The sequence below is a fragment of the Neophocaena asiaeorientalis genome, unplaced genomic scaffold, assembly GCF_003031525.2.
Source record: "Neophocaena asiaeorientalis asiaeorientalis breed wild unplaced genomic scaffold, Neophocaena_asiaeorientalis_V1.1 scaffold123, whole genome shotgun sequence".
Lineage (NCBI taxonomy): Eukaryota > Metazoa > Chordata > Mammalia > Artiodactyla > Phocoenidae > Neophocaena > Neophocaena asiaeorientalis.
This window is the reverse complement of record NW_020173666.1, coordinates 5,922,135-5,950,021: the sequence shown is the minus strand read 5'-3', so window position 1 is coordinate 5,950,021 and position 27,887 is coordinate 5,922,135. Positions and strand designations below refer to the sequence as shown.

Genomic DNA, 27,887 nt, shown 5'->3' with positions numbered 1-27,887 from the left:
GCGTCCGGAGCCTGTGCTCTGCAACGGGAGAGGCCACAACGGTGAGAGGCCCGCGTACCTCAAAACAACAAAAAAAAGTACATCCTTGCCTAAAAGCCACCAGAAAGCAGGGGGCAGAAAACTGTTTGATCAGTCTAAATTTAAATTTAAAAATCATCACATAGCTGAATTCTTGGGACTATATTAAATTTTCTGATGACTCTTTCCTCTTTGAGTTTTTAAAGAGTGAAAGAAAAAATCACCCGTGATTTTTCTGGAACAATTAAAAAACTTTAAAAACCAAGGGCATGTTCTTAGCAAAAATTTAATGCATCTCCAAAGTGGATAAGAAATGGAAGAGAACATACCTCTTCATCTCTTACTTTGTATGGTTCAGCTAATCACAGTATCGGAAGCAGGGCTTCTCAGACAAGTGCTGTAGGAAGTGCAAAGGTTTCTTCACACACACAGAGGCCAGCCCTGTGGAGTGGAGTGCCAGGAACACCCAGGGAGAGAGCAGCCTGTACTCCCAAAAGGAACAGGAGAAAGGAGTGGGGGGCATCACCTTCCAGCACGTCCCTGCCTGTGTCCTGCCTACACAGTCACCATGATCTGATCCAGAGGTTTCCGTGCGAGGTCAGGCACCGTGGCCTCTTCGCTGGGGTACCCCACAGGGAGCAGTATTAGCAGCTTTTCATTTGCAGGGCGGTTCAGGAGCACCCTCAGACGGGGGCCACAGTTGAGAGGAGTGGTCGTGACAGTCACCAGTCCCGCGTTCTGTAACAGGAGAGGAAAAGAAAACGTTTTAAAGTCAGCAGGCAAAATCCCAGCCTGGGCATGTTCTAATCCCTATAAGATTTGCTTGTCCCATCACTTCCCTGAAGTTGGGCGGCAAAGAGACGACCAGCTTGGGCCATGGTGTCTTGAATCCTACCTGCCCTCCTGGACCTCCCCAGACCCCACCTTCTCTTAACCAAACAGTGGGAAGCTTCTCAGAGAAGAAAATACCAGTCATTTTCCACTGATGCTTAAGAAATGGGAATGGTTATTTCATGGAAAGAAATTTGGGGAATCCAACTACACCAAAGGAATGGAAAAACAAAAGGCAGTTCCTGTGGTTATATAACCAACAGTGGAAGCAGAGCGTCATCCCTAGCTGAAAATACCTATGTCGAGTGAGGGAGGACCTAGTGGCCCAGAGGTATGTAAGAGGTAGAGGAAATACTCCACCAACCTCTTCCCAGCCCCCTTGAATAATAAACATCCAATAAAAATCATGTGTAGCTTCAAGACGCTTTCCCAGTTGGCCCTCTCTATCCCCCCTGCTTTTCCCGTCAGATGCTCATTGCTAAGCCTGGACCAGAAGGAGGTTCTGGAACTACCTTTGGGAGTCAAGCACGCCTCCAGTCTCTGTGCAATCTGCCCAGACAAGGGCTTCCAGAAGATTCCTTCCTCCTCCACAAATCAAGACCTACACTCAGACTTATGCCTTACAGAAAGCTAGAGGGCAGCAAGCTCCACAGTATGTGGGAAAAGTTGCTGATTGGAATGCACAGAAGCCACAGGTGAAGGGAACCCACGGCAAGCCTAAACTGCTTCTTCAGGAACCCTATCTATGACGGGGACGGTGCCCTGCGGTCTGACGTAGCACAGCAATTCCTTTATCTGTTACAGTCGGGAGGTAAATAGGATGCCAGCTCCTTTGGAACAGTTTTTCAAGTCATCTAAAAACATATTCCTCTTTTATGTCACAATGACTATTTTGCAAGTTTTCAGCAAACACATTTTTCTTTGAGGTAACGAGGAAGCACATAGTTTTTCGGAATCCACTGTCCCTTGAAAGTAGGCTCATTTGCTCTTATAATCCTGTTTGTTTTATTTATTTCACGTGTTTATTGTCACTCTCCACCCTCTCCCAGTACCGCAGTCCCCACCAGAACGTATAGTTCACGAGGTGACTATTCCTGGTGACTCCTGGGGTCTGCCACATAGAAGGAGCTCAGAAAATATCTGTTGAGCGAATGACTTGAACCATGTGAAAGGCAGACCTCAATCCTGCTCTGTTTCACACTTAGCGTGGCTGGAGCTACTATGTAGATGGAATTTTTTTAAGCACAGGGACATCTTTCTAATGCAATACGATGTAAACTCAACTTCTGAGGACAGGAGCTCTATGATAGAGTTCCCCTTATAGCTACCGAATCATCCCACTGGCTCAGACAACAGTAAACACAGCTGAGAAGCCGGGCCCTGGAACTTTCAGGCTCTGAAGCTCTTCATGTGTATTTACTAAAGCCCTTAAAGCCTCATGTCGTTACAGATGAAGGCAAACACAGCGACCGTTTTTTGACGGCCTTAAATAATGTTATAAGTAAATTTCCAGGAAGGATGCCAGCTTGTTTGAAATATCATCCTCACCAGTCCAGGTTTCCAGAGGCAGTTTTTACATCAGAGTTCCCTTACTGAGGAATCCCTGTCCCTGAACTAGAAACTCAGCTGAAATTTGCAAATAAAACCACAGTTGGCCCCCAAGTATTAAGTCTCTCTCTTGGGCCCAGTGGGAGGGTGACATACCTGCAGGGCAGCTAGGAGGATGCCACACGCGATGGAAACACTGATCTCGTTATAGTAGTGGATCTTTTTCTTGCCGTTTGCAGCAAAACCGTGTACTCGTTTGAAAATGAGAATCAAAACAGGCGCTGTGTCCAAGTACTCCTTAATCCAGTTGGTCCTAAAGGGGGAAAAAAAGATATTCAGAATATTTTCTCTTAATGGTTTTTTTGTTCCCTGTTTACCACCTTATATACATTAAAAATAGAAACATTTCCTTGTCTTTTATGTTTAAATTGAAAAAGAGTAGGATTTTTGTTCACGTCTTGTTTACCTTTTTCTATCCCAAGTCTATCTATCCCAACAGGTATTAATAAGGGCCTAATATAGCAAGACACGTGAAATGCTGAAAGATACAAAGATAGATCCTATAACCCAGAGGGCAGTAAGCCAAATTTAGCAAACTAAAACCTGGTAAGTGTTGTTAAAGAAATATAAGACAAGGGCCTTAGGAGCCCAAAAATAAAATGGTAGTTTTGAATAAGATTGTCAGGATATTTCCAAAGTTTCTCTTGAGGCGGGGCACTGAAGACCAGCTAGAGAAGGGGCATTGGGAAGGGCAGCCCAGGGAAGAGATGAGCAAAGGGCAGAGTCAGAAGGAGAATGCTTGGCCGGACAGGGAATTTCAGAAGCCTGGTAGGCTGGAGGATGGTGTGCGTGGTGGGGCACGGGTTGGGAGGCTCGCAGTTTTCATACAGATTTTGCAGGGTCCTGGACTTTGTTCAGCGGGGGACGGAAAGTTATCACAAGCTTCTGAGCAGAAGCATCACGCAATGGGATCTGTTTCAGAAAGAGACGGATTGGTGTGGGCAAAGGACCAGCTCAAACGGGACCAGATAAGAGACAAGGGCAATGGCCCAGGAGAACTTGGGGAGTTGTAGAGGCAGGAGCTGACAGATCGGCACAGGAGTGCACAAGGGAGAAGAAAACGGTGACGGTGAGTTTGAACCAAAATTCCAGGTGGGCAGATGGTAACGTTCTTAGCCTAGTTATGGAGAAAAGGAAGGAAACTTTTGTGGGAGTGGGAGATAACTCACAGGAGGTATAAATGTTGAGTTTCCATTTTTATTTTCCAGATAAGAGCATATCTTTCTCTGTTTCATTACCCTGCCCGTACATTTTGGCAAACGCTTCACTCTAGCACAGATTTTCAAAGGAAAGATACTCATACGATGCTATATATTGGAATTTTTCCTTAGGGTAAATTATGTCATCAATAAGCAAGAGATAGTCACCACTCATTTCATCCTTAGCTTAGTTACGCTTCCTTGTTTTAAAACACATTAAACCCACATGTGTATTTTCTACAGTTCCTTGTACACTGCTAATTTCTATACATTACATTCTCAAAGCTACTTTACCATACTTCAACCAGCTTATTCACATTTGACTAGTATCAATTCTTTTTCTCTTTACAAAGTGGGAGAATGTTAATAGTTTACCAAAAAAATCTGGAGTCAAGTAGCTTTGCCACGTTGGGCAACCACTCACCTTCTCACAGCTCAGTGCCCTCAAATGTAAAATGTACTATTGTACACTCATCTCAAATGGTTATTGTGACAGAAAATCAGTCCACGTAGATCAAGTGCTTAGAATAGTACCTAGTACACAGTACCATGTATGTGTTAGCTAATATTATTATCATTACTACGTATCATTTTACAGTGAATAATCAAAACAATTGTTAAATATGAGGCGAAGAATAAGCCATTTACTAGGTCAGAGGCAGGTTAGTCATGTTTACTAATCTTTGTACTTCTTTTGCCTAGGCATACATTGGTAGCTAGTATTTTGGGTTTGTTCAGTTTTACAAGAATGTATCGTGACATCATATTAGAGCTAATAAAAAGATAGCAACGTGCCGAGGCCTGTTAAGAAAGGATAATTAGCACCTTCCACCTGGGGTGAAGGGTCTCACGCCAGCAGCAGGAGAAGAAGGCTTGACGGGGAGGTTGGACCAGATTGTGTATCAAGCCTTTAACGACAGCTATGAGTTTCAGAGTTGACTCAGACTGGCTATCAGGACATATGTTCATTTGTGATGCAATTTAACAAACAGTTATTTCATTACCTACTATGTATCAGCACTGTGCTACAATATAAGACTTTTTTACACTGGAGGTCCCTGGACCCTAGAGACACTCTCTATATATCTCGTGTGTGTGTGTGCGCGCATATTGTCTGCAGAGAAAGTCTATAATGTTAATTGGATTCTCAAGAGTATCTTGGTGTACCACAAAGGTTTCTAAAATATGGCCTATAAAATGAGAAGAAAAGTAGGCCAATAATTAAATAACTATGTCATAATGGCTATTTTAAATACACGGAAGGTGTGTATTAGGTGCTTTGAGCAGAGACAAGAGAGCAACTGATGCTGCCTCCTTTGGGGAGTGACGGGGCTGGCAGCGTGCAGACACAGAGCACAGCATCTCTCTAAGAAGAGAGACTCAACTTTACCCATCCGTTTTTTCTCATGAATATGCAATGAGATTTACATATTCATCATGAATATCCCGCACGTATTCCACAACACAGCCATAAGTTACAACGCCAATAGACATCAATTTCAACAGGGTTTAAATATCTCGGGAAAAAAATTGTCCTCTGGGGCAAATAAATGAGACAGGAGTAGGACTAAGAGGCCATCCTTCTCACCACCCAGCCCTGGCTACCGGAGAAGAAGTCCCACTTTACTCCACGAGACGGAGATCCCACTGCATTTTCTTAGGCTTGTGTCACAGTGGGTATTGGATGGCTGGTGCTGGAACTGGCCGCTAAAGGCCCAGAGCTGAGAGCCAGAGGCACGAGTACCTCTACATTCTACGTGCCAAGAACTCGAGCTGGCTTCCCCTCAGGGCCTTCTGAGAGGTCAGGACAAATATCTGTGCCCCATCCCTCCTGATGCTCAGCCTGAGAAGGGGTTAGAAGGGAAAGGAGATGCCTCTGTGGGGAGGGCAGTATTTGTAAAGAGGACCCTGTGACCCGCGTTTTAAAATGACAAGGCTGAGCCTGTAAAAATTGAAAGTGACGGTGCTAACTACAAAAATGACTGAGAAATGATGGAATCCATCCTACATATTATGTAGGGTGACTGGTCCTCAATGGGAAAAGTGGGATTAACAAGCATAGTTAGCTGTAGTTTCCAGAAAAAAATGAAACCTCGCACATGTCTACCGAAATATGCTGAAGTTTCATGGTAAAGCCAGTTACACTGAATTCCAATCCGCTTCTTCCCTGGAGATAAGGAAGCCAGCAAAGTTACTAATGCCTAATGAATATTATGCCTCTACTAAATTTGTACTTTTACTAAACATGTAATAAGATGAAAGCCTGCTGAGTGAGATCATGCACAAGACTATTTATAGGCAAATGTAATTTACGTCACTCAAGATCCTGAGAGGTATTTCACAATTTACTAATAATTATTTGGGTCATAGCCTATTTATTTACCAGGTTCATATGGCCCTTACTATGTGCCATCACTGTTCTAAGTGCTTACAAATTCATCTAATTTTCATAATGAAGTAGATACTAGACTTATTCCCATTTTACAGATGAGGAAACTGAGGCACAGATAGGTTAATAAGTGGTAGACCTCATATTTGAACCCAAGCACTCTAGCTTCTAAGGCCCTACTCTTAGCCTCTATCTTATTTAATCCTGATACCAAGTTTTCAACATTATCGTTTTGGGTGAGAAAACAGAAGTGTGATGGTTGATTTTATGTGTCAACTTGACTGGGCCACAAGGCACCCAGATAGCTGGTTAAACATTATTCTGGGTGTGTCTGTGAGGATGTTTCTGGATGAGATTAACATGTGAATTGGCAGATTGAGTAAAGCAAATTGCCCTCCTCAACGTAGGTGGGCCTCATCTAAACCGTTGAAGCCCTGAATAGAACAAAACAGGTGGAGTAAGGGAGAATTTTCTCCGTCTACCTGACTGTCTTTAAGCTGGGACATCAGTCTTCTCCTGTCTTTGGACTCAGACTTGGACTGCAACTTACACATTGGTTTTCCTGGTTCCTAGGCCTTTGGACTCAGATTGGAACTATTCCATTGACTCTGCTGGGTCTTGGGACTTCTCAGCCTCCATAATCACTTGAGCCCATGATTTATAATAAATCTCTTTCTCTCTATGTTTCTCTCTATCTCTCTGTGTGTCTCTCTCTCTCCATTGATTCTGTTTCTCTGGAGAAACCAGACTAGTGCACTTAGAGGGAGTAAGCAAATGCCTAAGGTCTTGCAACTGGAAAACCAGAGCTAAGATGTGAACCCAGATGGGATTCCAGTCGGCATCCCTCACCCCTGTGCAATACGTGTGCTCAAGGCAATTCAGCGGTGAGGCCTGAGTTAATTTCCATTATTTCTTCCACAGGTAAAATGAAACTTTTTAACACCTAAAACAAAACCAGAAAACTGAAGTCATAGTTATTTCATTTTAGGAAGCCAAACCAAACAAGCTTAATTCTACCCACTTTTGTACCTCAGTTTCTTCAGGTCTGAAACCCATTGAGGTCCCATCCTCTTCAAGTAGTTTATTTCCTCTTCCTCCTCAACGATCTCCCGAATCTTATGCTTCACGTCTGGGTCCTTCACAACCACAAAGGTCCAGGGCTCTGTGTGGGCCCCACTTGGGGCTGTTCCTATCACCCATTAAATTAAAATCAGAAATTAAAACTGCAAGAAAAATCTGAGTCTGTTAATTAAGAATAAACGTAACTCATAGTTGCTCAAAATGAAGTTAGATCACCTGACACACAAAATGCCTGGCGGTAGCCTCTGGGATGTTGCTGCCAGGCCCATTTTGTTCAGCATCTCTGTCAGGGTCTCCAAACCAACTAACTGTGATCAAAGCCAGTAGTTCCTAGGTTTGGGGAATTTATCACTGCTTCTCTAATCATGTGAGAGAAAACATCCCTAGGCACTACTCTGTGACCAATAAGGGAACACAGATGGGAAGCTCTGATAGCCAAAAGCCTCCAAAATGCTGTTTGTTTTGATATTCTTGAAAAATGATCAAGTCAGGAAGTTTATTGGAAATGGCAAAATTTAAATGGCAAATGGTTTCAAAAGGATCTCCAAAAGGCAATTGAACTATAAATTGTTTAGTGCCTATATCAAAGTTCTGAGTGTGGCACTGTGGGGTTTGTGGCCCTGTTGTGAACACATGAGAACTCTTGGCCCTGGGCACTCAGACACACAGCAGAGTGTCTTCCAGCTCTCACAGGTTTTGGGAAACCTCAGCCCACCCTTGGATCAGTCCCAATATCCCGGACAAAGCTTCATAGTGCATCATGGGACCCAAGGAGCTTAAGTTCCCTTTAAGATTCCAGCCAGCAGCACTTCCCTGGTGGTCCCGTGGGTAAGACCCTGTGCTCCCAATGCAGATGGGTTCGATCCCTAGTAGGGGAACTAGATCCGACATGCATGCTGCAACTAAGAGTTCACATGCCACAACTAAAGATCCCACATGCCACAACTAAGACCTGGCACAGCCAAAATAAATAAATAAATAAATATTTTTAAAAAAAAGATTCCAGTCATGGCCTGGCCCAGCTCCTGATCTGGGTGTCACCCCTCTGTCCTAGAAATGGCTGTTTCTAGAAGTAGACCACGGTGACCCACTGGTGGTATATTTCAGAAGCAAGTATTTCTTTCTTCCTAGTGAGTAGTTCAGTGGCATAAACTCTACAGGAGGGGTCTCAGGCCTGCCAGCCTTGATGAGTTTTTCATCCACCAGTCCCCGTGGTAGAGAGGGTATGACTGAACTGTGAAATGCAAGTCAAATCTAAACATAAAGCCCAAATTTCTGAACAGAGGGATTCCAGTTCACTTTGTACACGTCATCTGTTCACTAAATATTGGTGTCACCAAACACAAGAAATAAATTGCCCCTTAATGTTTTCAATTATGCCAAACCTCTCTGAATGTCATATACACACACCCACATATTTAGATACAGATGTATACACAGAAGAAATTTAGTAACTGCTATTAGTTAGATAAAGGACTCACCAATCTAGTGTGTTTGTGTTCTTAACTGAAATGAACTGTATTATTCTTACTTCCTTTTAATTTGGGCAATGGGTTTATAATAGTCATGCAATAATTTCTGCAAATGAACTTTTCTTTTCTGATGTATAATAATGTGTTCAGAAATTTTCATTCTTCAAAAATTTTATAATGTTGAATAATTTCAGAAGTTTTGAACTGTTGTCACATCTGCTCCTGAGAAGTTTGTAATAGTTAAAAATTTGTAGAGGGCTTCCCTGGTGGCACAGTGGTTGAGAGTCCGCCTGCCGATGCAGGGGACACGGGTTCGTGCCCCGGTCCGGGAGGATCCCACGTGCCACGGAGCGGCTGGGCCCGTGAGCCATGGCCACTGAGCCTGCGCGTCTGGAGCCTGTGCTCCGCGACGGGAGAGGCCACAACAGTGAGAGGCCCGCGTACCGCAGAAAAAAAAAAAAGTTTGTAGAAAGTGGAAATCGTCTTGTGCCTGGCAGTCAGTCAACACCTGGGTAAGACTTTACAGGTAAACATATCATTCCAGGCTTTATTCCCTGTGTTTGAACTTCAACATTGCTCCACTATTGTCACTTGTAGCGGATGTTCTCAAAGACCCACTGTGCACTTACAGACCTGCTGCTTTGATGACATTATCAATCACTTCCATTGGGACTTGCTCATTACTTATGAATCTAACAGACCGTCTCTTATTGAGAAGTTCATAAAATTCCTGGGATCTCTTAAGCATTTCCTTCTCAGGATACCGGGTGTGGGAGAATGGGATGTGTTCCACCTCTTCCTCTGACACTTGCCAGTCGTCAGCGTCTGCCAGTAAGAACAAGGTAGACAGCAAATTAGAGGATCTCTCTTGGTCGTGAAGGGGAATGCAATATGCCCCTCCCCCAAAATATGTGTCTTTAGCATAAGAATTGTTTTGAGTTGACTATTTTTAGGAAACACAGACACAGGAGAAGTTTTGAAAACCCGAGTAGAAGGCACCCTTTTGTAAAAGGCATTTACATTAAGGAAATCTCTATTTGGAAGTGTTTCCCCCTCTGTACCAGGAAGAGAAGGATGATTCTAAATCACAAGAAACTCTTGTCAACAGAGGTGTGGACTTAAATCTCTATAACAATCTTACCCTTGTTTGCTCTGCTTTTCCTGACAACCTCCCCTAACTGGGTCTCCCCAGTCCCCAATGCCTTTCTTCTGTCTTTATCTGAAGATGGATTAAGGTGGTGGCTAAGGCTGTTTGGGGGAGTTACTCAGTTTTCCTGGGTCTCTCCCATGTACACAAGAGATATACATGTTATTAAGCTTCTGTTTGTTTTTCTCTTGTTAATCTGTTTTTATTATGGGGGAGTGGTGTTCTCAGCCAGAGAAAATTATTTTTACTCCCTTATAGTCATAAGGTGGTCACTGGGGAGAAGGAAATAAAGTTCTCAAAATATCTGTAAGGTTATAAGCTCAAAAACATCAAGAAAAAATGAGAAAAATAGGTCTACAGAATCCTTAAACTCTGATCTTGACTGTCCTTCAAAGCCCAGACTGGTTATAAATCAAGAAAAAGAAAACTTTTACGTACATAAAGATGAAAAATGTAAATTTCTGTTAATGGTGAACTAACTTATTTGAAACAATCTCCATTGGCTGAAAACCACTAAGATCTTTTTTTTTTTTTTTTTTGGCCAGATCTTAGTTCCCCGAACTCATGCCCCCTGCAGTGGAAACATGGAGTCTTAACCACTGGACCACCAGGGAAGTCCCCTGAAAACCACTAAGATCTTGAAATAAATAATTTTTTATAAAGCCGTTTTAAAATCATTAAGTTACTGACAGCATAGTGAGAAATTCCCAGGCCAAAAGTGAAGGGAAAATATGATCCTGCAGAGGTAAATAAGCACAGAAGCTGCATTTGCCCTGATAACATCTGCCAATCCCAATATATTTGAATTTTTATTTTTATGTTTTCAGGGATCCAGAGGGACAGAAATCAAAGCCCAGGTCCATATATGATAAGAAGTCTAACAAGCTGGGACCCCAAGACTACATCCTTAGAAAAACTAAGAATCATAAATAAATCAGGGACTTTCCTGGTGGTCCAGTGGTTAAGACTGCACTTACATTTCAGGGGACATGGGTTCCATCCCTGGTCAGGGAACTAATGATCACTCATGCTGCATGGCACGGCCATAAATAAATAAATCAGCCCCCAAGAGTTTATAACATTCTGATGGGTCCTGCCTCAAACTTGAACTTGGAATAGTGTGGTCCTGCCTGAAAATACCCCCATTACCCAGCAGAAGCAAATGCCAACATATAAATAATTTTAAGGACAATTACCAGCAACACATAAAAGACAACCAGACACACAAAAAGAATATCTTGAGCAAGAAACAGCAGAATAGGTTTTTAAAAATAGAGTCAGACACCAAATTCTCCAAATATTGGAATTATCAGACTCAAAAGATAAAACAACTATGATTACTAGGTTTAGAGGGGAAAAAGAAAAGACAAACTTATATAAATCTGTAGGGTACAGGAAAAGATGAAAAGTGACATAGAACATATTTTAAAATAGAACTTTTAGAACTGAAAAATAAAATAATAGAATTAAGAACTTGGTGGGTGGGTTTAATAGCAGGTTAGACATACCTAAAGAAAGAATTAATGAACTGAAGACAACTCAGAAGAAAATATCTAGACTAGAGCAAGGAAAGACCAAAAGATAGAAAACATAAAAGAACGATCAAGAAAAAATAAAGCAGAGCCAGAATGTTCTAATATACGTGATGATAGTGACAGCAGGAGACGGGAAAGAGGATGGGGCAGAGACCATATTTGAAAGAGAATATCTGATATGAAAACCTGATGAAAAATGCCAGATCTACAGCTTCAAGAGGCCCAGTAAATCCCACACAGTATAACAGAAAAGAAGCCCACGCCTTTTATAATCAAATATAAAATCTTAAAATCAGCCAGAGGAAAAAGAAAGATTCCCTTAGGAAGAGGCCCGGATGGCTTCATGAGGGAGTTCCACCAAACACTCACAGAACAATTATTGCTAACTTTTCTCCAACTCTTCCCAAGAATAGAAATAGGGGACACATCGGCCACCCACTCATTCTATAAGACTAGCGCACACTTGCTACCAAGCCTGACTAGGACATTAAAAGAAAGAAAAGCTACAGGCTCAACTTTCTCATAAATATAGATGCAGAAAGTCCTAACCAAAATATTAGTAAACAGAATTCAACAATATATAAAAAAACAATACACTTTGGCCAAGTTGGGATTACCCCAGGAATGCAAGGTTAACTCAACATGAGAAAAGCAATGTGGTTTGTTACGTTCACAAGCTAATAATTTAGATTGTTTTAAACCATTAAGGTTTATTTGTGTGCATGTGTATGCCTTACCTGAATTATTATTGTACCACCTAAACTGTGTTTTTAGAAAACTGCATGTAATGCTATCACATATCTTCATCATTCACAACCACCCAAAAGCCAATGAATATTTGCCTGATATAATGTATATCCCATGCCTTCCACTGTGTGATAGAAAATAATTAGTTGTTACTTCCTTCTTTGAATAGGTACAAATCCACTTTGATGCCATAGATTAACTGATGCTTTGGTTATGATTCTGATTCTGGTGACATTTACTAAAGGATTTTCACTTCCAGTAATGGTTATTTATGTAATTTACACCAAACCTCCAAAGTAAAGAAAGCTAAAATCCTTAGTAAAATACATTTAGAACATTTTCTTCTAGGTACTGAAGAGCTAATCTGTGACTGTAGAACATCACAGTCAAAATCTGGATGAAGGTTAGTACCCACAGGGGTAGATCGGCACTCAAATGTCCAGAGAATATTTTCCAATTACCTAGAAACCGCCATGAGGCTGAGCTGAGATAAAAGGATGGTGACCAAAGTCAAACCCCCAGGGCCATCCAGGGCCTGAAGATTTATGTTACAATAGTAAGAGTAAAATGTAAGTAATCCAGCCCTGGTGCCTTAGAGCCTAAGGTAATATCCTGTGAGTGATCCAGGGAACCGTAAGCCTTGAGCTCAGATTAAAGTTGCCCCAGAGTGTTAGAATGTTGCTCTTCTGATAGGTGAAAATATGAATATTCCCTGGAATAAGTAACAGTATCCTAGACCTCAAAAACATTTATATGTAATTTTCCAATAGAATGACCAGCAAAGAAGTAATTCCCATAAAATTCAAAATAATAGTTACTTCTATAGGGTATGGAAGAGGTTGTTACTGGGAAGGAACATATAGCGGTTTATGGAGTACTGGAAATTTGTATTTCTTGATCTAAGTGATAACTATATAGATTTTTGCTTAAAATTATTTGTTAAGCCATTCATCTATCTTTTATACACTTTTCTAGTTAGATATTACATTTCACAATTAAGGGTTTTGGTTTTTTTTTAATGAGAAGGTCAGAGAAACGAACTACCAAAAACACCCACAAGGATAGTTCAACTGACTACAACTGTTATATTGATTTAAGGACATCTGAAAAAAAAAAAGAAGACACCTGACACTTTCTTAATGAGATAAGAGGATGAGAGATGAACCATCTAGGGAAGGTGGGACAAAAGTAGAAATAGGAATGAATGGGCACAATTAACTTCTCCTGACCACGCAGCAATCCTTCATGGAGCCAGAACTATAGCGTAGGTTTCTTAACTCCTTAATCAGTGTTTTCTCCCCCAATACAGTAATCCGTAATCCCCCCTTATCAGAGGTTTTTCTTTCTCAGGTTTCAGTGTCCCATGTCCAGCTGTGTTCTGAATATACGGAACGAAAATTCGAGAAACAAACAATTCACAAGTTTTAAATTGTACACCATTCTGAGTAAGATGATGAATCTCACGGCTGTCCTGCCCCCTCCCCCCACCACGGGAATCAGCCCTTTGTCCACGTATCCACCCAATTAGTCACGTAGTAGCCTCCCGGTTGTCGACTGTCAGGATACTGCTTATGTTCAAGTAACCCTGATTTTACTTAATAATGACCCCAAAGCACATGAGTAGTGATGCTGGCAATTTGGATATTCTCTTACTGTGTCTGATTTAAATTAAAGCTTATCATAGGTACATACGTACAGGAAAACACTTAGGGTTTCAGGGATCCACTTGGGGTCTTGGAACGTATTCCCTGAGGATAAGGGAGGACTGCAGTAAATGTCCAGTAGGCAAGAGGGAACGCTCGTGAAAAGGGGACTTCAAAGACACTGAGAACCCAACCTCAATACCAACAGGGACCATGGTTAGCTCATAGCTAGGACTGAGAAACTTCTTTTTTTATGCTTTACTAGCCGGGGCAGTGGGGACCCACACTGTATACATTTTTTTTAACTTTTATTTTGTATTGGAGTACAGCCAATTAACAATGTTGTGCTAGTTCCAGGTGCACAGCAAAGTGACTCAGCCATACACACGTGTATCCACCCCCCGCTTCAAATGCTCTCCCCAGCCAGGTTGCCATGTAACGTTGAGCAGAGCTCCCCATGCCACACAGCAGGTCCCTAATGGCTTGAGGAAGTAAGTGTGATGGGACAGTGGCAACAGCTATCAGCTTTCTAGCAATCCACTCTGAACCGAACCCAGATGTCATCAGTATCAACCCCGAACCTTATTAAACGTGTCAGCAAAGACATCAGCCCCAGTGATACTCCCACGCCATTTGTCATAAAGTCCGGCAACCTCCGCAGTCAGTAAGTGGAAAAGGAGCCAATGCATGCAAGGTCTCTTTAACTTCGGGTCCCTTCGGCATCTGTGTAAACTAAAGGCAGCCAAGCCGCATGACGGGCGTTTCTGCAGCAGCTGAAGTCCAGGGTAGGCACTCCTACTCCAGCAGAATGAAGGGGCTGCTCCCTGAGCTTTATCAGCACAGCCTTATCTCTGAGCACAGCAGACAAATGCTCCCAACCACCACTGGGCTGGATTGTCCAGAAGGGCTATCTAAGCAGAGCACAGGGGCGCTGCTCTTCCTGGAGCCTCTCCCAGAGCAGAAAGTCTACACTTGGCCTGGGGAAAGGGGACAGGCTGAGCCAGCTGGGAAGGAAGCTCCAGGGGATCTCAGGGCAGTGAACCGATAAAAAAGGCACAGCTCTCCCCTTCCTCTTGAACTCCTGACTGCTCCCAAGGCATAAGCCCTCACCAGAGGGAAGACAACAGCCTCTGTTCCGCAGCTGTCCCGCCTCCACCCTAGACCAGCCAAGCAACGCTGGGGGATTCATTCAAGCTGTGGAGCCCACATATCCTAAAATAAATGCACGCTACTGTGGTCTGCTTTTAATGTAAGTGCTGTGCCGCCACACATGGGGTTTGCTGTTGACACCAAGACCAACACGCCTTTTATCACTGCTTTAATGCCAAGGAATCCTAAATTGCTCCGTAATTAGGTTTAATGACCAAGTAATTCTAGGCCATGGCTATCCTTTAATGTTTAGCTTAGAGGCATTTTTTCTGGCTGCATCTCTACGGGAATTGCTTTCGTGTTTTTGCAGTTCTACTTCAAAATCTTTGCAAATGGACCAGATGTTTTCCAGCTATGAAACTACAAGGCCAGTTTGTGTCATGTCACCCTTGTTCCCTCCCTGCAATTTTTGGGGAGGCTTGAGCACCGGTATTAATAAGGCTCAGGGTGACACGGCTCTCACAGTAGACAGATTATGAAGGTGGCAATGAGAGCAGCTTCAAGGCTCAACACCGGCTCAGAGAACTCCTCCTTCCCACTGTTTTGGCCATCGTTCTGCTTCCTACGTGGGCCTCTCAGCCATTCAACTTCCTGACTGCAATATAGACCCACTACCTCACTAGCAGCAGCAGGGGGGGCTTGGGGGCTGGGGAGTCTGCGGATGTCCAGATGGAAAGGCCTTGAAGAAAGCAACGCTATCCCAGGTGAAGTTGACAGAACTTGTTTTCTGAGCCCCTTTACCTCTCGTGGTGTCCCCAGTGTCTCCAGTGTTCTGTACTGAGCTTCGCTCTCCCCAGCAGAACCCACCCAGACTTGATCCCAAGGACAAATCTCCATTCAAGTCCTTTCCTTTCCTTAACCTCCTCTCATCTGAATTTGAATTTACCTGTCCTTTGTCCTAGAACCATAATGTCTTACAGGAGCCCTGGTAGACCAGCCTTTTAAAATTAGCCATGCAGAAGTATGCACACGTAGGTGTGCCAAAGAATGATAAAATGCAAAGATGAAGCTGAGTTTTTTGCTTCCTGGGGCAAAGGAAAACTGTGCTGGTCATGAGTGCTGCCCTTACATAGTGTTTTTGTCAGTGGTGTGCTGGTAAACCAGCTCTCTGAGAAGAGGGAAAAAAGAGCCCTGGTTTATAGCACTTGCCAATTTCCATAGAGTAAACACTCCCATGATGGACCGATCTCAAGCTATTGGCAATTGAACAAATGGCCCACAAATTTCCTGAACATTTATCAGTTGGCTCTCGCTAGCCCCATAGGCTAGCTCTTGCACACCACTTGGTTGGGAAGCATGGAGTTCAGTCATTTGTGGACTTCCAGGCATGTAAGAGGGTTGATATCATCTGCAGGAACAGTGTTACTTGGTTGAGACTGTTGTTGACTGGTTGGCCCTCAGAGGGCTGGTCCTGGAGTGAATCCATCTCTGATTGGTTGACTTGTTAAGCTTTTACTGAGACATGTTGTCATTGATCCAATGAACAGGTTCGAAACAGCTGCCTATGGGTATATAAAAATCTGTCCTTGCCCAAGTCCGAGGGAACATTTTTATTCTCAGGTGTTGCCCACACCAGATAAAAATTTTAACAAAGGCTTTTTTAGTGGTCACTGGGACAATCAAAATTTCAGTTAGAATAATAGCTTCTGGATGGCTAGTGAAGCTGAGTGAAGAAAATCCCCACTAACATTAAAATGGACACATCTTAATAAGATGTGTTTCCTGTATTTTTTCTCCTATTTCCAGTTCCGTGAGCTTTCATGAATCTGGGCCTGACTAGAGAATTTTTGTTCAGTATTTCCCATTCATTTTAGGGAAACGATCTGAGGTTTCCACTTTAAATACCAGTCATTTCTCCTCCTCAGACCTCTGCTACAGATAAACAGGGAACTGAAATGCGTTAACAGGATGCCATGTGTGGCTGGTCCGCAGAGGAAGTCTGTGTCTGACTTCTAATCCGCATGTCTTCTCTGTACCCCCGACCCATCCCCCCACCCCGTCCCCCCACACAGGCTGATTCCTTGATCTATGAATGTCGAATAGGAATTCTTTGTGAATCAGAGATGGCGGAGGCTAGAGTGGCACCCATATATTCCTTAACTCACACTAGAATGGCCCACAATACTTATTTTACTGTTTTGTCCCTGATGGTTAATTTTCAAAATGGTTTGAATCTGGTATCTATTTGCTGTTATCAACACCATCTCATGTTTCCTTGGTAATGGAATCCCTTCTCTTCTCCAATTATACATCCTCTCTGAGACTGTGTCCACCCACCCAATGGTTAAGAGCAGGGACTTGGGTGGCAGAGGAGGCTGAGTTTAAACATCAGTCCTTACCTACCACCTGTGCGCCTGTGTGACCTCAGTAAGAATCACTTATGTAAACAACAAAAATCCCAACAAGAGACTGTGAACTCTGCACTCAGGGAAGATTTGCTCACGGCTGCCGAGCAGCCACTATGTGTTCAATTCGTTTCTCTGTGTGAGGAAGAGAGAGTGGAGCGGCAGAGGATTAAAAGGGAATCAGTAGGTGGAGAAGCAGAAGGGGGCCATACAGCTTTGCTCTCTGTTCCCAACCTTCAGGCTCAGCCCCAGGTCCCTGGTTCCCCACCAGCCTTATCACTCCCTCTGTATCCCTCAAACTCTTGGGTCTTCAAATCCAGCGGCCTTTCCTCGATACACACTACCTCTGATCTCTCAGGGAATGTTTAACCCTGCTGGCCGTCTCCTGCCCCCTCTGTTCTGGGTCATTCTTTTGGAAAAGCAGCCTAGTGAATTGCCTGTAGGCCTGGACTCTGGAGCCAGCCTGCCTGGGTCCTGACTCTACCACTAATTGCTTGGGCAGGTGACTTAGCCGATTTGAGCCTCAGTTTCCTTATCTGTAATATGGATATGATAATAGTGCCCGCCTCACTGTATTGTCATGGAGACTAAATGACTCACCATATGTAAAAGTGACATTGGATACCGGAAGCGCTATGTGACGGCTTGCTATTACTACCCCGGCCCTCCTTTCCCACGCCTTGTTTTCTGAGTCCATTCCTTCCAGCAGTTCCTCTTATCTGAAGGTGTCCCCCCAACCCCGGCCAAGTTCTAACCTCAGCCTTCTCTCTAGCAATACCCCCCAATGAATTCATTAGTTTTCCAAGTTCCAAGCATCACCCCTATGCTGCTGACTCTCCAGTCAGTGTCTATGGCCTGGATCCCTCACCTAGAAACCTCCCTGCCTTTCTGCTTCAGTGGGTCACTAGCCTCTCGCATCCAACACGTCCTGCACTACATTCAACAGCTTCCCCTTTAAGCCGGATCCCCTTCCCGCACCCACCGATGACAGTTGTTATTCTGATTCCTCCAGTCTCCAAATCGTGCCCACTTCTCCCTCTGTTCATGTCTAATTTATGACTAGACCCTACTGTTCTTCTTTGACCGTCCCTCTAATTCACCCCTTCCTCTGCAGCGCACTGGCACCACCGCCCAGCCCATCATTACTGGGACAGATCCTTACTCAGCTTCACGGTGGGTCTCGTGCTCATTCAACGGAAGTGGTTCTCAACTGGCATAATTGGCATTCGGGGTTAGTGGGGGAGAGTAAGAGGCTGCCCTGCTAGGAGGCTGCCTGGATTTGCATCCTCCTGGGCAGTACATTCAGCATTGCTGGCTCCCAGCACTGAGTGCCAACTCTATACCCCACCCCCCAATCCTGAGGTTAGGACAACTTAGAACACACACACACACACACACACACACATACTTCCAGGTGGCCTCTGTTGGACGGAGGGAGGGTGGAGGCATTACTACCCCAGCTGAGAGTCACTGAGCCTCTTCCAAGTCGAATCCATCCCACAAACCCACCTCAGATAAACCTCAAACACAGATTACTCAAAGCTCCTCCAGAACGTCTCCCTTCCTGCCTGCCTCCTTCATCACCCCTTCTTTCTCAGGTCAGCCATGCCCCGGCCCGCCCTCAATACCCCACTTCATTTTCACCCCTCCCCTGGTCAGTACAGTCCTTCCATCTTCTTGACATCTTTCCCTGGGGTTCCGGACTCAGGCGCTTCCTGTTCCTCTTAGCCTCCTAACCTTTGTATTCATATCCTAGTAATCCCCCAGACCTGGTTCAGCCTTTTTCTAGCTGCCCCACCAAACCCCCAAGCCTTCTCAAAACACCTTACAATCAGTTCCACCCAGTTCGTCTCTGTGTTACTCTCTGTCGTTTGCCTGTTTATGGCCTTGTCTACTGAATTGGACACTCAGATTGGAGGGCAGCAGCCACTCTTATCTGTGACCCTCAGGGTTGGTGCAATGAAGGGTAGCGAGCCCCTACGTAGATGCCCCTTTTTTATTCCAAAGTTCTTGATCAAAACCTGACCACTTAACCCGCAGCCCCCCCAGCCTGTGATGTGCCCCTTCAGAAAGATTTGAGCAGCCTCAGAGGACTGGAGCCAGGGAAAATGTCGCCCCCTCAACAGCTTTTTACTGAGGACCCAGGAATAAGGGAGCTTGGTGCCAGCAGGCAACAAGCGGACCACCAGAGAGAAATGATGTCTCTGTCACACACTGATTTGTTTACATGGCAGAGGCTGGTGATGAAACTGACCAGCCTATGTTTCTTCCTCTCCCTAAGCCCCACCATCCACTTGCCCTCATCATAAGAATACAGAAGTTGGAAACCAAGCAACATGGCCAGTGTCTTTACCTTCTTCCAGCTGGTGGACGTCAGTGCTGTCTTTCAAGTCTTCATCCACCCAGGGGCGAGCCTCCGCCCTGGCTCTAGGCTCCCCCTTCCTCCTCTGGGTGCCTCCATCAGCATTTTGAAAGATCCACACCATCAAAAGGCAGACAACTGCTACCAAGGCTGAAGTCAGAAGAAACATGGCGCTGAGGCTGATTCTGAATGGAGCCAATACTTCCGCGGCCGGTATTTAAACAAACAGGGACAGGAGTGGGGAATGCCGGGAGACGGAGTGAAGGAAGGAGAGGGGGGCCGGGGGAAGGAACAGAGTGAACTCGCTGACTCTGCAAGGACTTTGCAAAGGAGAAAAGATCACAGCCGTGTGTCCCGGGTGTGTTGTGGCTCTGGGAATGCACTGGTGCGTGAACTTTTTTAAACTGTGTGCTCCATCAATATATTCTTAGACAGTAATTGCCAGGATTTGAGGAAACACTTTAATGCACTAGATCTTACCAGCAGTGGTGGAAAGTGTTTACTCCTCCTCCTGTGGATTCTCTCTGAGAGTACTGTGTCTTCAACTGACCCGAAGCTAGGAATCACCTGGAGTTGGCCCCTTCTCAACCAATCTCCATGCCCCTTTTGAGCGATTACCAAATCTCCTGGGATCTCGTCCTGAGGTTTTGGAGACGGGGAAGGATTGCCTATCTCAGGCCTCTCACTCACATTTTGCCTTATATGTATCTACATTATTTGAATTTTTTTCAACCAGCATGAACTATTGTTTTCTACATTTTTATTGTGATAAAATATAATAATATCAATATAAAATTTACCATCTTAGCCCTTTTTAAGGGTCCGGTTCAATGGCACTAAGTACATTCACAATGTTGTACACCCATCACCACTCTTGCCCAAACTGCTTCATCGTCCCAAACGGAAACCCTCTAATCATTACGCGGTAACTACCCCCTTCCTTTTCCCACAGGCCCTGGTAACCTCTAACCCACTTCCTGTCGCTATGATTCTGACTATTCTAGGAACCCTTAAGTGCAATCATAGACTATATGTCTTTTTGTGAGTGGCTTGTTTCACTTAGCAGAAGGTCTTCAAGGTTCATCTATGTTTTAACAGGTATCAGAACTTCATTTTCATGGCTTAGCAGGGGCTATCTATTTTTCTAATTAAAAATAGATACTAGGGCTTCCCTGGTGGCGCAGTGGTTGAGAGTCCGCCTGTAGATGCAGGGGACACGGGTTCGTGCCCCAGTCCGGGAAGATCCCATTCCCAAAAAAAAAAAAAAAAAAAAAAAAATAGATACTAAATAAATACCTTGTGATATTTTTAAAGACGAGCACTCTGGATCCCTCATTCTGTCTGAGGCAGGACAAGACCCCACAGAGGACAGAAAGCTTTTACTGTCTTGACAAACCCAGTGTGACCTGGGACAGTGCTACTCAAGCGGCTTGTGCCAAAATCTAATCAATGCATTCTTCCTTTCCTTGACAAACTCTCTCCAAAAAAATAAATAAATACAAATGAAAAAGTCAGCTGGCCTAGGCAGCATGTCGTGTAGTGACATGGTTGCTTTGCCTGAAGTTCCGTCCTAGTGTGTGCTCTGTGCCTCGTTGTGACTGGTTGACAAGAGTGGATGGACTGCCGGTCCGCAGACCACATGGTGAATAACATTAGTCTAGAAAACACATTTCCCCAAGACACACATGACTTTTAACTCCCATTGCTGATGGCGAATCTGATTATCCCTGTCCCTGTGTCCTTCTTGCTTTCATAACATCCCACAAGTGTATTTGCAGGGGAAGTCAAATGAGGTGAAAGAGAACTTTCCAGGAAAGAGACTTCCTGGGCTGCTGAGTGAGGGAACACAGTTTCTAATGATTCACACAAGCAACCTTCATCAAGCATTTCTCTCAAGTGCTCATTTAGCAAGTGTTACATCAAGTATTCAAGCTAAAGGCTTGAAATAGGATGTGCCTATATCTGCAGCAAAATCTTATCTCAGCGCAAGTGCGAAGTTGGGGGGAAATTTTCAAAATATTTCTAAACCTAATTGGCCTCACCTATACACAATCCATACTCACTAATAACATCAATACCATCAAAGGGTATTTATTTTATATAGATCTAATGCCCAGAGGGCTGTGTGATGCAGAAGTTTATGTCACTATGTGTAAGCACCGTGTTGATTCCTTATCTACTTTATCCCATTTAATCCACAGGACGAGGCACTTTGAAAGAAACTCCACTGCTCTAGCAATTCCACTACTGGGTATACATGCAAAAGAATTGAAAGCAGGGTCTCAAAGAGATATTCGCACACTTATGTTCATAGCACCATTTTTCACCATAGCCAAGAGATGGGAGCAACCCAAGCGTCCGTGGACAGATGAATGAATAAACAAACTACGGTATATAGAGACACTGGAATATTATTCAGCCTTAAAAAATAAAGAGGGAAATTCTGACACATGACGCAGCATAGATGAATTTTGAAGACATTTGCTAAGTGAAAAAAGCCAGTCGCAAAGAGATAAAACTTGTACAATCCACATATATGAGGTATCTAGTGCAGTCAAATTCATAAAGACAGAAAGTAAAACGGTTGTTGACTGTGGCTGGGAGAGGGAGAAAAGGAGAGTTATCGTCTAATGGGTGCAGACCTTCAGTTTTGCAAGATGAAAAGAGTTCTGGAGATGGATGGTGGTGATGGATGGCGGTGATGGTGGCACAACAGTGGGAATGTACTTAACACTACTGAACCCACTTAAAAATAGCAAAGACGGTAAATTTTATATTGTGTATATTTTACCCAAAAATATGTTTTAATTAAAAAACCTCCACTGCCCTGAAGAAAATGAACAGCTTATACACTGTAGCTAAGGCACGGTGAGTGAGTTAGAACAAGGTCCTCAAAGTGTGGTCCTGGATGCCCACCATCAGCATCCCCGGGTGATTTGTTAGAAATACAGATTCTCGGGCCCTACCCCTGACCCACTGAATCAGAAACTCTGGGGGTGGGCCCAGCACTCTGTGTTTCAAGAAACCCTCCAGGCGACTCTGACGCTTGCCGAAGTCTGAGAACAACTGGCGTCAAGAAAGGCTCTCTCCTCACACTCCCTACTTTACCCCAAATTCAGATTCTCTACGCTCAAGTCCTCTCCCCATCCAAAAGAGCAAAGTATTGTAAACATCAAATGTTTATTGAAACGTCTTCCTACGTGGTATCTCAATAAAGCACAGAATGCTGCATATAATAAACTCCCAATAAATATAAATTCAAAGTTTTAAAAATGGAGGTGATGTTTTAAAAACTATATTAAGGACGATTAATCTGGTCACAAACTCAGGTGTCAATAAAGGCTGTGACCAGGAAGCTCAGTCAAAGAAGATATGGTATATATATAGAATGGAATATTACTCAGCCGTAAAAAGAATGAAATAATGCCATTTGCAGCAACATGGATGGACCTAGAGATTATCATACTAAGTGAAATAAGTCAGACAGAAAAAGACAAATACCATATGATATCACTTAAATGTGGAATCTAGAAAAAGGATACAAATGAACTTATTTATTTAAAAAAAAACAGACTCACAGACATAGAAAACCAACTTATGGTTAACAAAGGGGAAAGATACTGTGGGATAAATTAGAAATTTGCGAGTAACATACACACACTACTATACATAAAATAGATAACCAACAAGGACCTACTATATAGCACAGGGAGCTGTACTCAATATTTTGCAATAACCTACATGGAAAAAGAATCTGAAAAAGAAATATATATATGTGTGTATATGTGATATATATGAATCATTTTGCTGTACACCTGAAACTAATACAACATTGTAAATCAACTATACTTCAATTTAAAAAAAAGAAGAAGAACCATTACAGCCGTTCAGATGAGAGCTAACTGAGGGCTCATCAGGGGAGAAAACTGTGGGACTGGGAAGAGGAAATGGTGGCATAAATGTTGGAGGTGGTGGAAGTGACAAGGTCCAGGCATGGGGGTTTCTAGAGCGGGAATCAAAAATTACATCTCTCCTTCTCCAAGCATATTCCAATATGTATTCTGTTTCACTCTTTACTTTCTCTGGGGAAAAGAGTTTGGGATTTCACGGAGTTCGTGTTATTTAACCCAATGAGCATTTAAGAGGAGAGACTGGAGGGAGAGACTCTTCTAGAAAGAGCTCTCGGGAAAAAAGCTGAAAAGAAAATACAGGTCTCACAAAGCTGGGGATTGTTCCGCAGCGTGATTCATCAAGTGAGACTGTCTCTGCCCCTATCAAAACATGACTCCTGTGACTGGGGGATTTCCTGAGTGTTTCTTTTCCTCACCCAAGCAATATCCAAACAGCACTGCTCAGTCATGGATTGGGGCCCACAGAAGAAAAATTACAGGAATTCTCCAACCACTGTATTATATTATCTTTGGAAAACAATGCCTTTTTATGAATGAGCTTAGCCACAAAGAAAATGGCATCCATTCTAGACAAGAAGACAAAAACATTGTGGTGATATTAGTCAGAAACATTTTTAATAGAAAAATGCCATGTTCCAGAGCAATGTTATTTAGCATTTATCAATACTGTATTTGCTTCCTATAAGATTCATTATTGCTTTTCCACACCTTAAAACAATTATCATCTGAACCAGTGGTGGTTTCTCAATATTATTTCTCCTCTAAGAATAAATTACAAGGCAGAATTTTGACAAAACAAGGTGGCTCTTAAGAAAGGCATTTAAGGGGATGCCTGGTGTGTTCATTTTCAAGGTCTGCTGTAACAAAGTCCCACAAACTGGGTGGCTTAAAACAACAAAACTGTATTGTCTCACAGTTCTGGACGCCAGAAATCTGAAAGCAAGGTGTCAGCGGGGCCAGGCTCCCGCTGAAGGCTCTAAGGAAGAATCTGTTCCAGGCCTTTCTCTTCACTCCTGGTAGAGGCCAACACACGGCATTCTCTCTGTGTGTCTTCACCTCCTCCTCCCCCGAGGGTCTCTGTCTGTGTATTTCTCCTCTTCTTAAAAGGACACCAATCATTTTAGATTTGGGCCCACCCTAATGGCCCGAAATTTATGTATTTCCAAATAAAGTCACATTTGCATGTTCCAGGTGGACGTGAACATATCTCTTTGGGGACCCAGTTCAACACATAACACCTGATAAAATGGAAGTGACGATACTTTCGCCTGTTTCCTGTGAGTATCACCAGTTAACTGTGATATATGAATCAAATCATAGTGAGTCTCCAGGTTTTTAGTCTTTCTGATTGTAAAGTGGGCAGAGCAGGAGAAACTGCATACATTTCTCTCTCTCCTTGAAGGCAAAGGTGTTCCCTCAACCACTCCGTCTGTGATCAGTTTCCTGTCGGGGATGAAGGCTCGTCAATGACTCACCTGTCCAGCTGGGACACTGAGATTGCTCAATACAGATGTTGGAAGACAAGAACCTTTTTTTGTATGTCTAGATCTAACCTTGGACTCTGGAAAGGCCAGAGGTCCAAAGGTTATATATTTTAATTTTCCTTATATTTAATTTTTTTATTAGATAGTAATGTTAATTACTGTAACTATCAACAGCTGCTGGTCCACTCTTTCTCCCATCACATTATTCTGACTTCCACCTCTACCCCTTTTTCCACTGGGAGAACCACGGGGAGAGAGGACAGGATCTCTCCCTCTGATTACATTGGATCCACCCAATAATCCAGGATAATCACCCTATTTTAATATTTCAAGCATAAAAGAATATTTCTGCAGGCAAAGAAAGGCATTCAAAGCTTTTCTGCAAAATAATGATTTAAAATCTCTTTAATTCTGCATGCTAAGCCTCAGTGTGGGCTGTTTCTCTACTCATTAATAGATTAAGAGAGTTATGGTACTCTTGTTTTATGAATAATTAAACTAAGCCTAAAGCCGACTGCATAATATTCTTTTTAAAAAACTGTGGTAAAATACACATAACATTTACCATTTTAACCATTTTGAAGCATACAGTTTAGTGCTGTTAAGGACGTTCACATTTTTTAAAAAATTATTTATTTATTTGTTTATTTATTTATTTATTTATTTTTGGCTGTGTTGGGTCTTCCTTGCTGCACGCAGGCTTCCTCTAGTTGAGGTGAGCGGGGGCTAGTCTTTGTTGCGGTGCGCGCGCTTCTCCTTGCGGTGGCTTCTCTTGTTGTGGAGCACGGGCTCTAGGCACGTGAGCTTCAGTAGTTGTGGCACGTGGGCTCAGTAGCTGTGGCTCGCGGGCTCTAGAGCACGGGCTCAGTAGTTGTGGCGCACGGGCTTAGTTGCTCTGCAGCATGAGGGATCTTCCAGACCAGGGCTCGAACCCATGTTCCCTGCATTGACAGGCAGATTCTTAACTGCTGCGCCACCAGGGAAGTCCCGGGGGCTGATTTTTTAATGAAACATTGTATAATACAAGTAGCTAATTTTTCTGAAACTTTGTGTTTTTTTTCCCCTAGTTAGCATTACAATTACTCTTAAATTCTTGTATTTTCATTTTAAATGTTTCTCTAAAAAACAAATAAATTTATTTATTAAATAAATAGTGGCAATGATTCTTTACAGAAAAAAGAATACAACGTACACTAGCAAATATGAATAAGAAAAACACAATTTAACAAAATAAGAACTAAGTTCATATCTAAAACAATTACAAAAGGACATTTTAAATTACTTCAAGCTTTGTGCTTTGTGACCATGTAGAGGGGTGGGATAGGGACAGTGGGAGGGAGAAGCAAGAGGGAGGGGATATGGGGATATATGTATACATATAGCTGATTCACTTTGTTATACAGTGGAAACTAACCCAACATTGTAAAGCAATTATACTCCCATAAAGATGTTTTAAAAAATTACTTCAAGCTTTATATGACTCAGTGTGGATACATTTTTAAACTTGAGAAAATGGTCAATTTCTGGGGAAAAAACAAGCAAGATTCTAAAGCTGACTAAAAATATCAGTGACTGTGATAAAAAATTAAAAACATTGTCAAAGACTGCTATGTTTAAAAAAAGATGTATCCTACCTCAGACGGTGACCTTTTCAAACACTTAAAGAACAATATTACCCAGGCTAAATTAAAAGTCTCAGAGTATATGTAAGCATGAAAATCTGTTCAATTTATTGAGCAAAAGTAGTAATAATTCTACTAACAAAGCTCAACAAAGATAGCAGACCAAAAAAAAACAATCAAATTAATCAATATATTTGAAATAGATCTTCACTAAATACAGTCAAATAAGATTTATCCAAGTGATGCAGAATAATTAAATATGAAGATGTCTAAATATATTCTATTACAAAAATTGGTCAAATTTCAAAATTATGTAATAGTCTTCCAAGATTTCCAAAAGCTGTCTGATATTACTTAATACCCAACCTGATTTTTAGGAACTTCTTTAGACGTCCTAAAATATTTCTTTAACATGGTCTAAAAAATCCACCTTAAACTGAATCAACAATATTCCTAATGATAAACACCAGAGGTAATATCATTAAAATCAGAAATCAACATTAAAAAAAAGAAGGAAAAAGAGAGCTCACTCTAGAGCATTCTTGTTCTGGAAACTCTGGTCAAGATATTAAGAATGAAGCATGTTAATAGACTCTCTAGATCATCAAAACATGGGTGCCACATTCTCCAACTGAATTTTACCAATAATAAAACTAATAGTTTTATTTAACTCCATTTATCTAACTCCTGAGTCTATCTCTGAACCCCAAGCAGCAGAGAGAGATTAATTACCACACTCAAACCCCAAGAGTAGGCATATTTTTCCTTCCAGTTTTATTGAGATATAACTGACATACAGCACTATAGAGACCATATAAAGACCAGAGCATGGCTAGTTTGGTCCCAGAGGTAGAGAGCAGCTAAGGGCGTGGCTGCCTCTGAGGGTTTGGACTTTGAGGCAGCTTCCATCACAGCCGAGGCAAAAGGTTCTTGTTTTACTTGATAAAAACCCTGCTGTTGGGAGAAGGCAGAACCAACCACAAGATGGCAGGCATGCACTTAGAGAGGGTCTCAGCTTCTGCTGAGAGCAATGCCTGGGCTCGGCAGGGCTACGCCCCCTATGCAGCCTCCTCAAAATGCAGAAGCACTTCCTCTCCTGGGCAGCAGTTTCCACGGTCTCCGGGCAACTGAAATGGAGGAACAATGGTGTCAGAGCCTGAAAGGCACGGGAGCCGTGTTGAGGGCAATACTCAAGATAAACTGGAGAACTCCACGAGCGAGGCTTCCACAGGGCTGAGGGCTCATTTCACAAGTATGTTCCGCAGGTGATGAATTCCACAGTATCCTCTTCAATCAAAACGTTCTCTGGACACTTAAGTTGGGGAAATGTTGTATCCTCTTTTCT

At 42.9% G+C, this 27,887-nt stretch overlaps 1 protein-coding gene across 1 annotated transcript; it reads right to left on the bottom strand.

Moving 5' to 3' along the window:
- Positions 1-286: 286 nt before the first annotated feature.
- Positions 287-19,755, bottom strand: IYD (iodotyrosine deiodinase). Its single transcript, XM_024747956.1, has 5 exons — positions 19,517-19,755; positions 9,231-9,422; positions 7,075-7,234; positions 2,554-2,710; positions 287-756 (listed from the first exon to the last, which is right to left on the bottom strand). Exons 1-5 carry the CDS (start codon positions 19,692-19,694, stop codon positions 574-576), a joined length of 870 nt encoding a protein of 289 aa, XP_024603724.1. The 5' UTR covers positions 19,695-19,755; the 3' UTR covers positions 287-573.
- Positions 19,756-27,887: the final 8,132 nt, after the last annotated feature.

Bases quoted from the DNA above. Each gene is read 5' to 3' on its own strand.
- IYD (XM_024747956.1), bottom strand. From the start codon at position 19,694: ATGTTTCTTCTGACTTCAGCCTTGGTAGCAGTTGTCTGCCTTTTGATG. The intron at 9,423-19,516 runs GTAAAGACACTG...TCTTACTGGCAG, and splicing joins CGTCCACCAGCTGGAAGAAG to ACGCTGACGACTGGCAAGTG. The intron at 7,235-9,230 runs GTCTGTAAGTGC...AATGGGTGATAG, and splicing joins TAATGTCATCAAAGCAGCAG to GAACAGCCCCAAGTGGGGCC.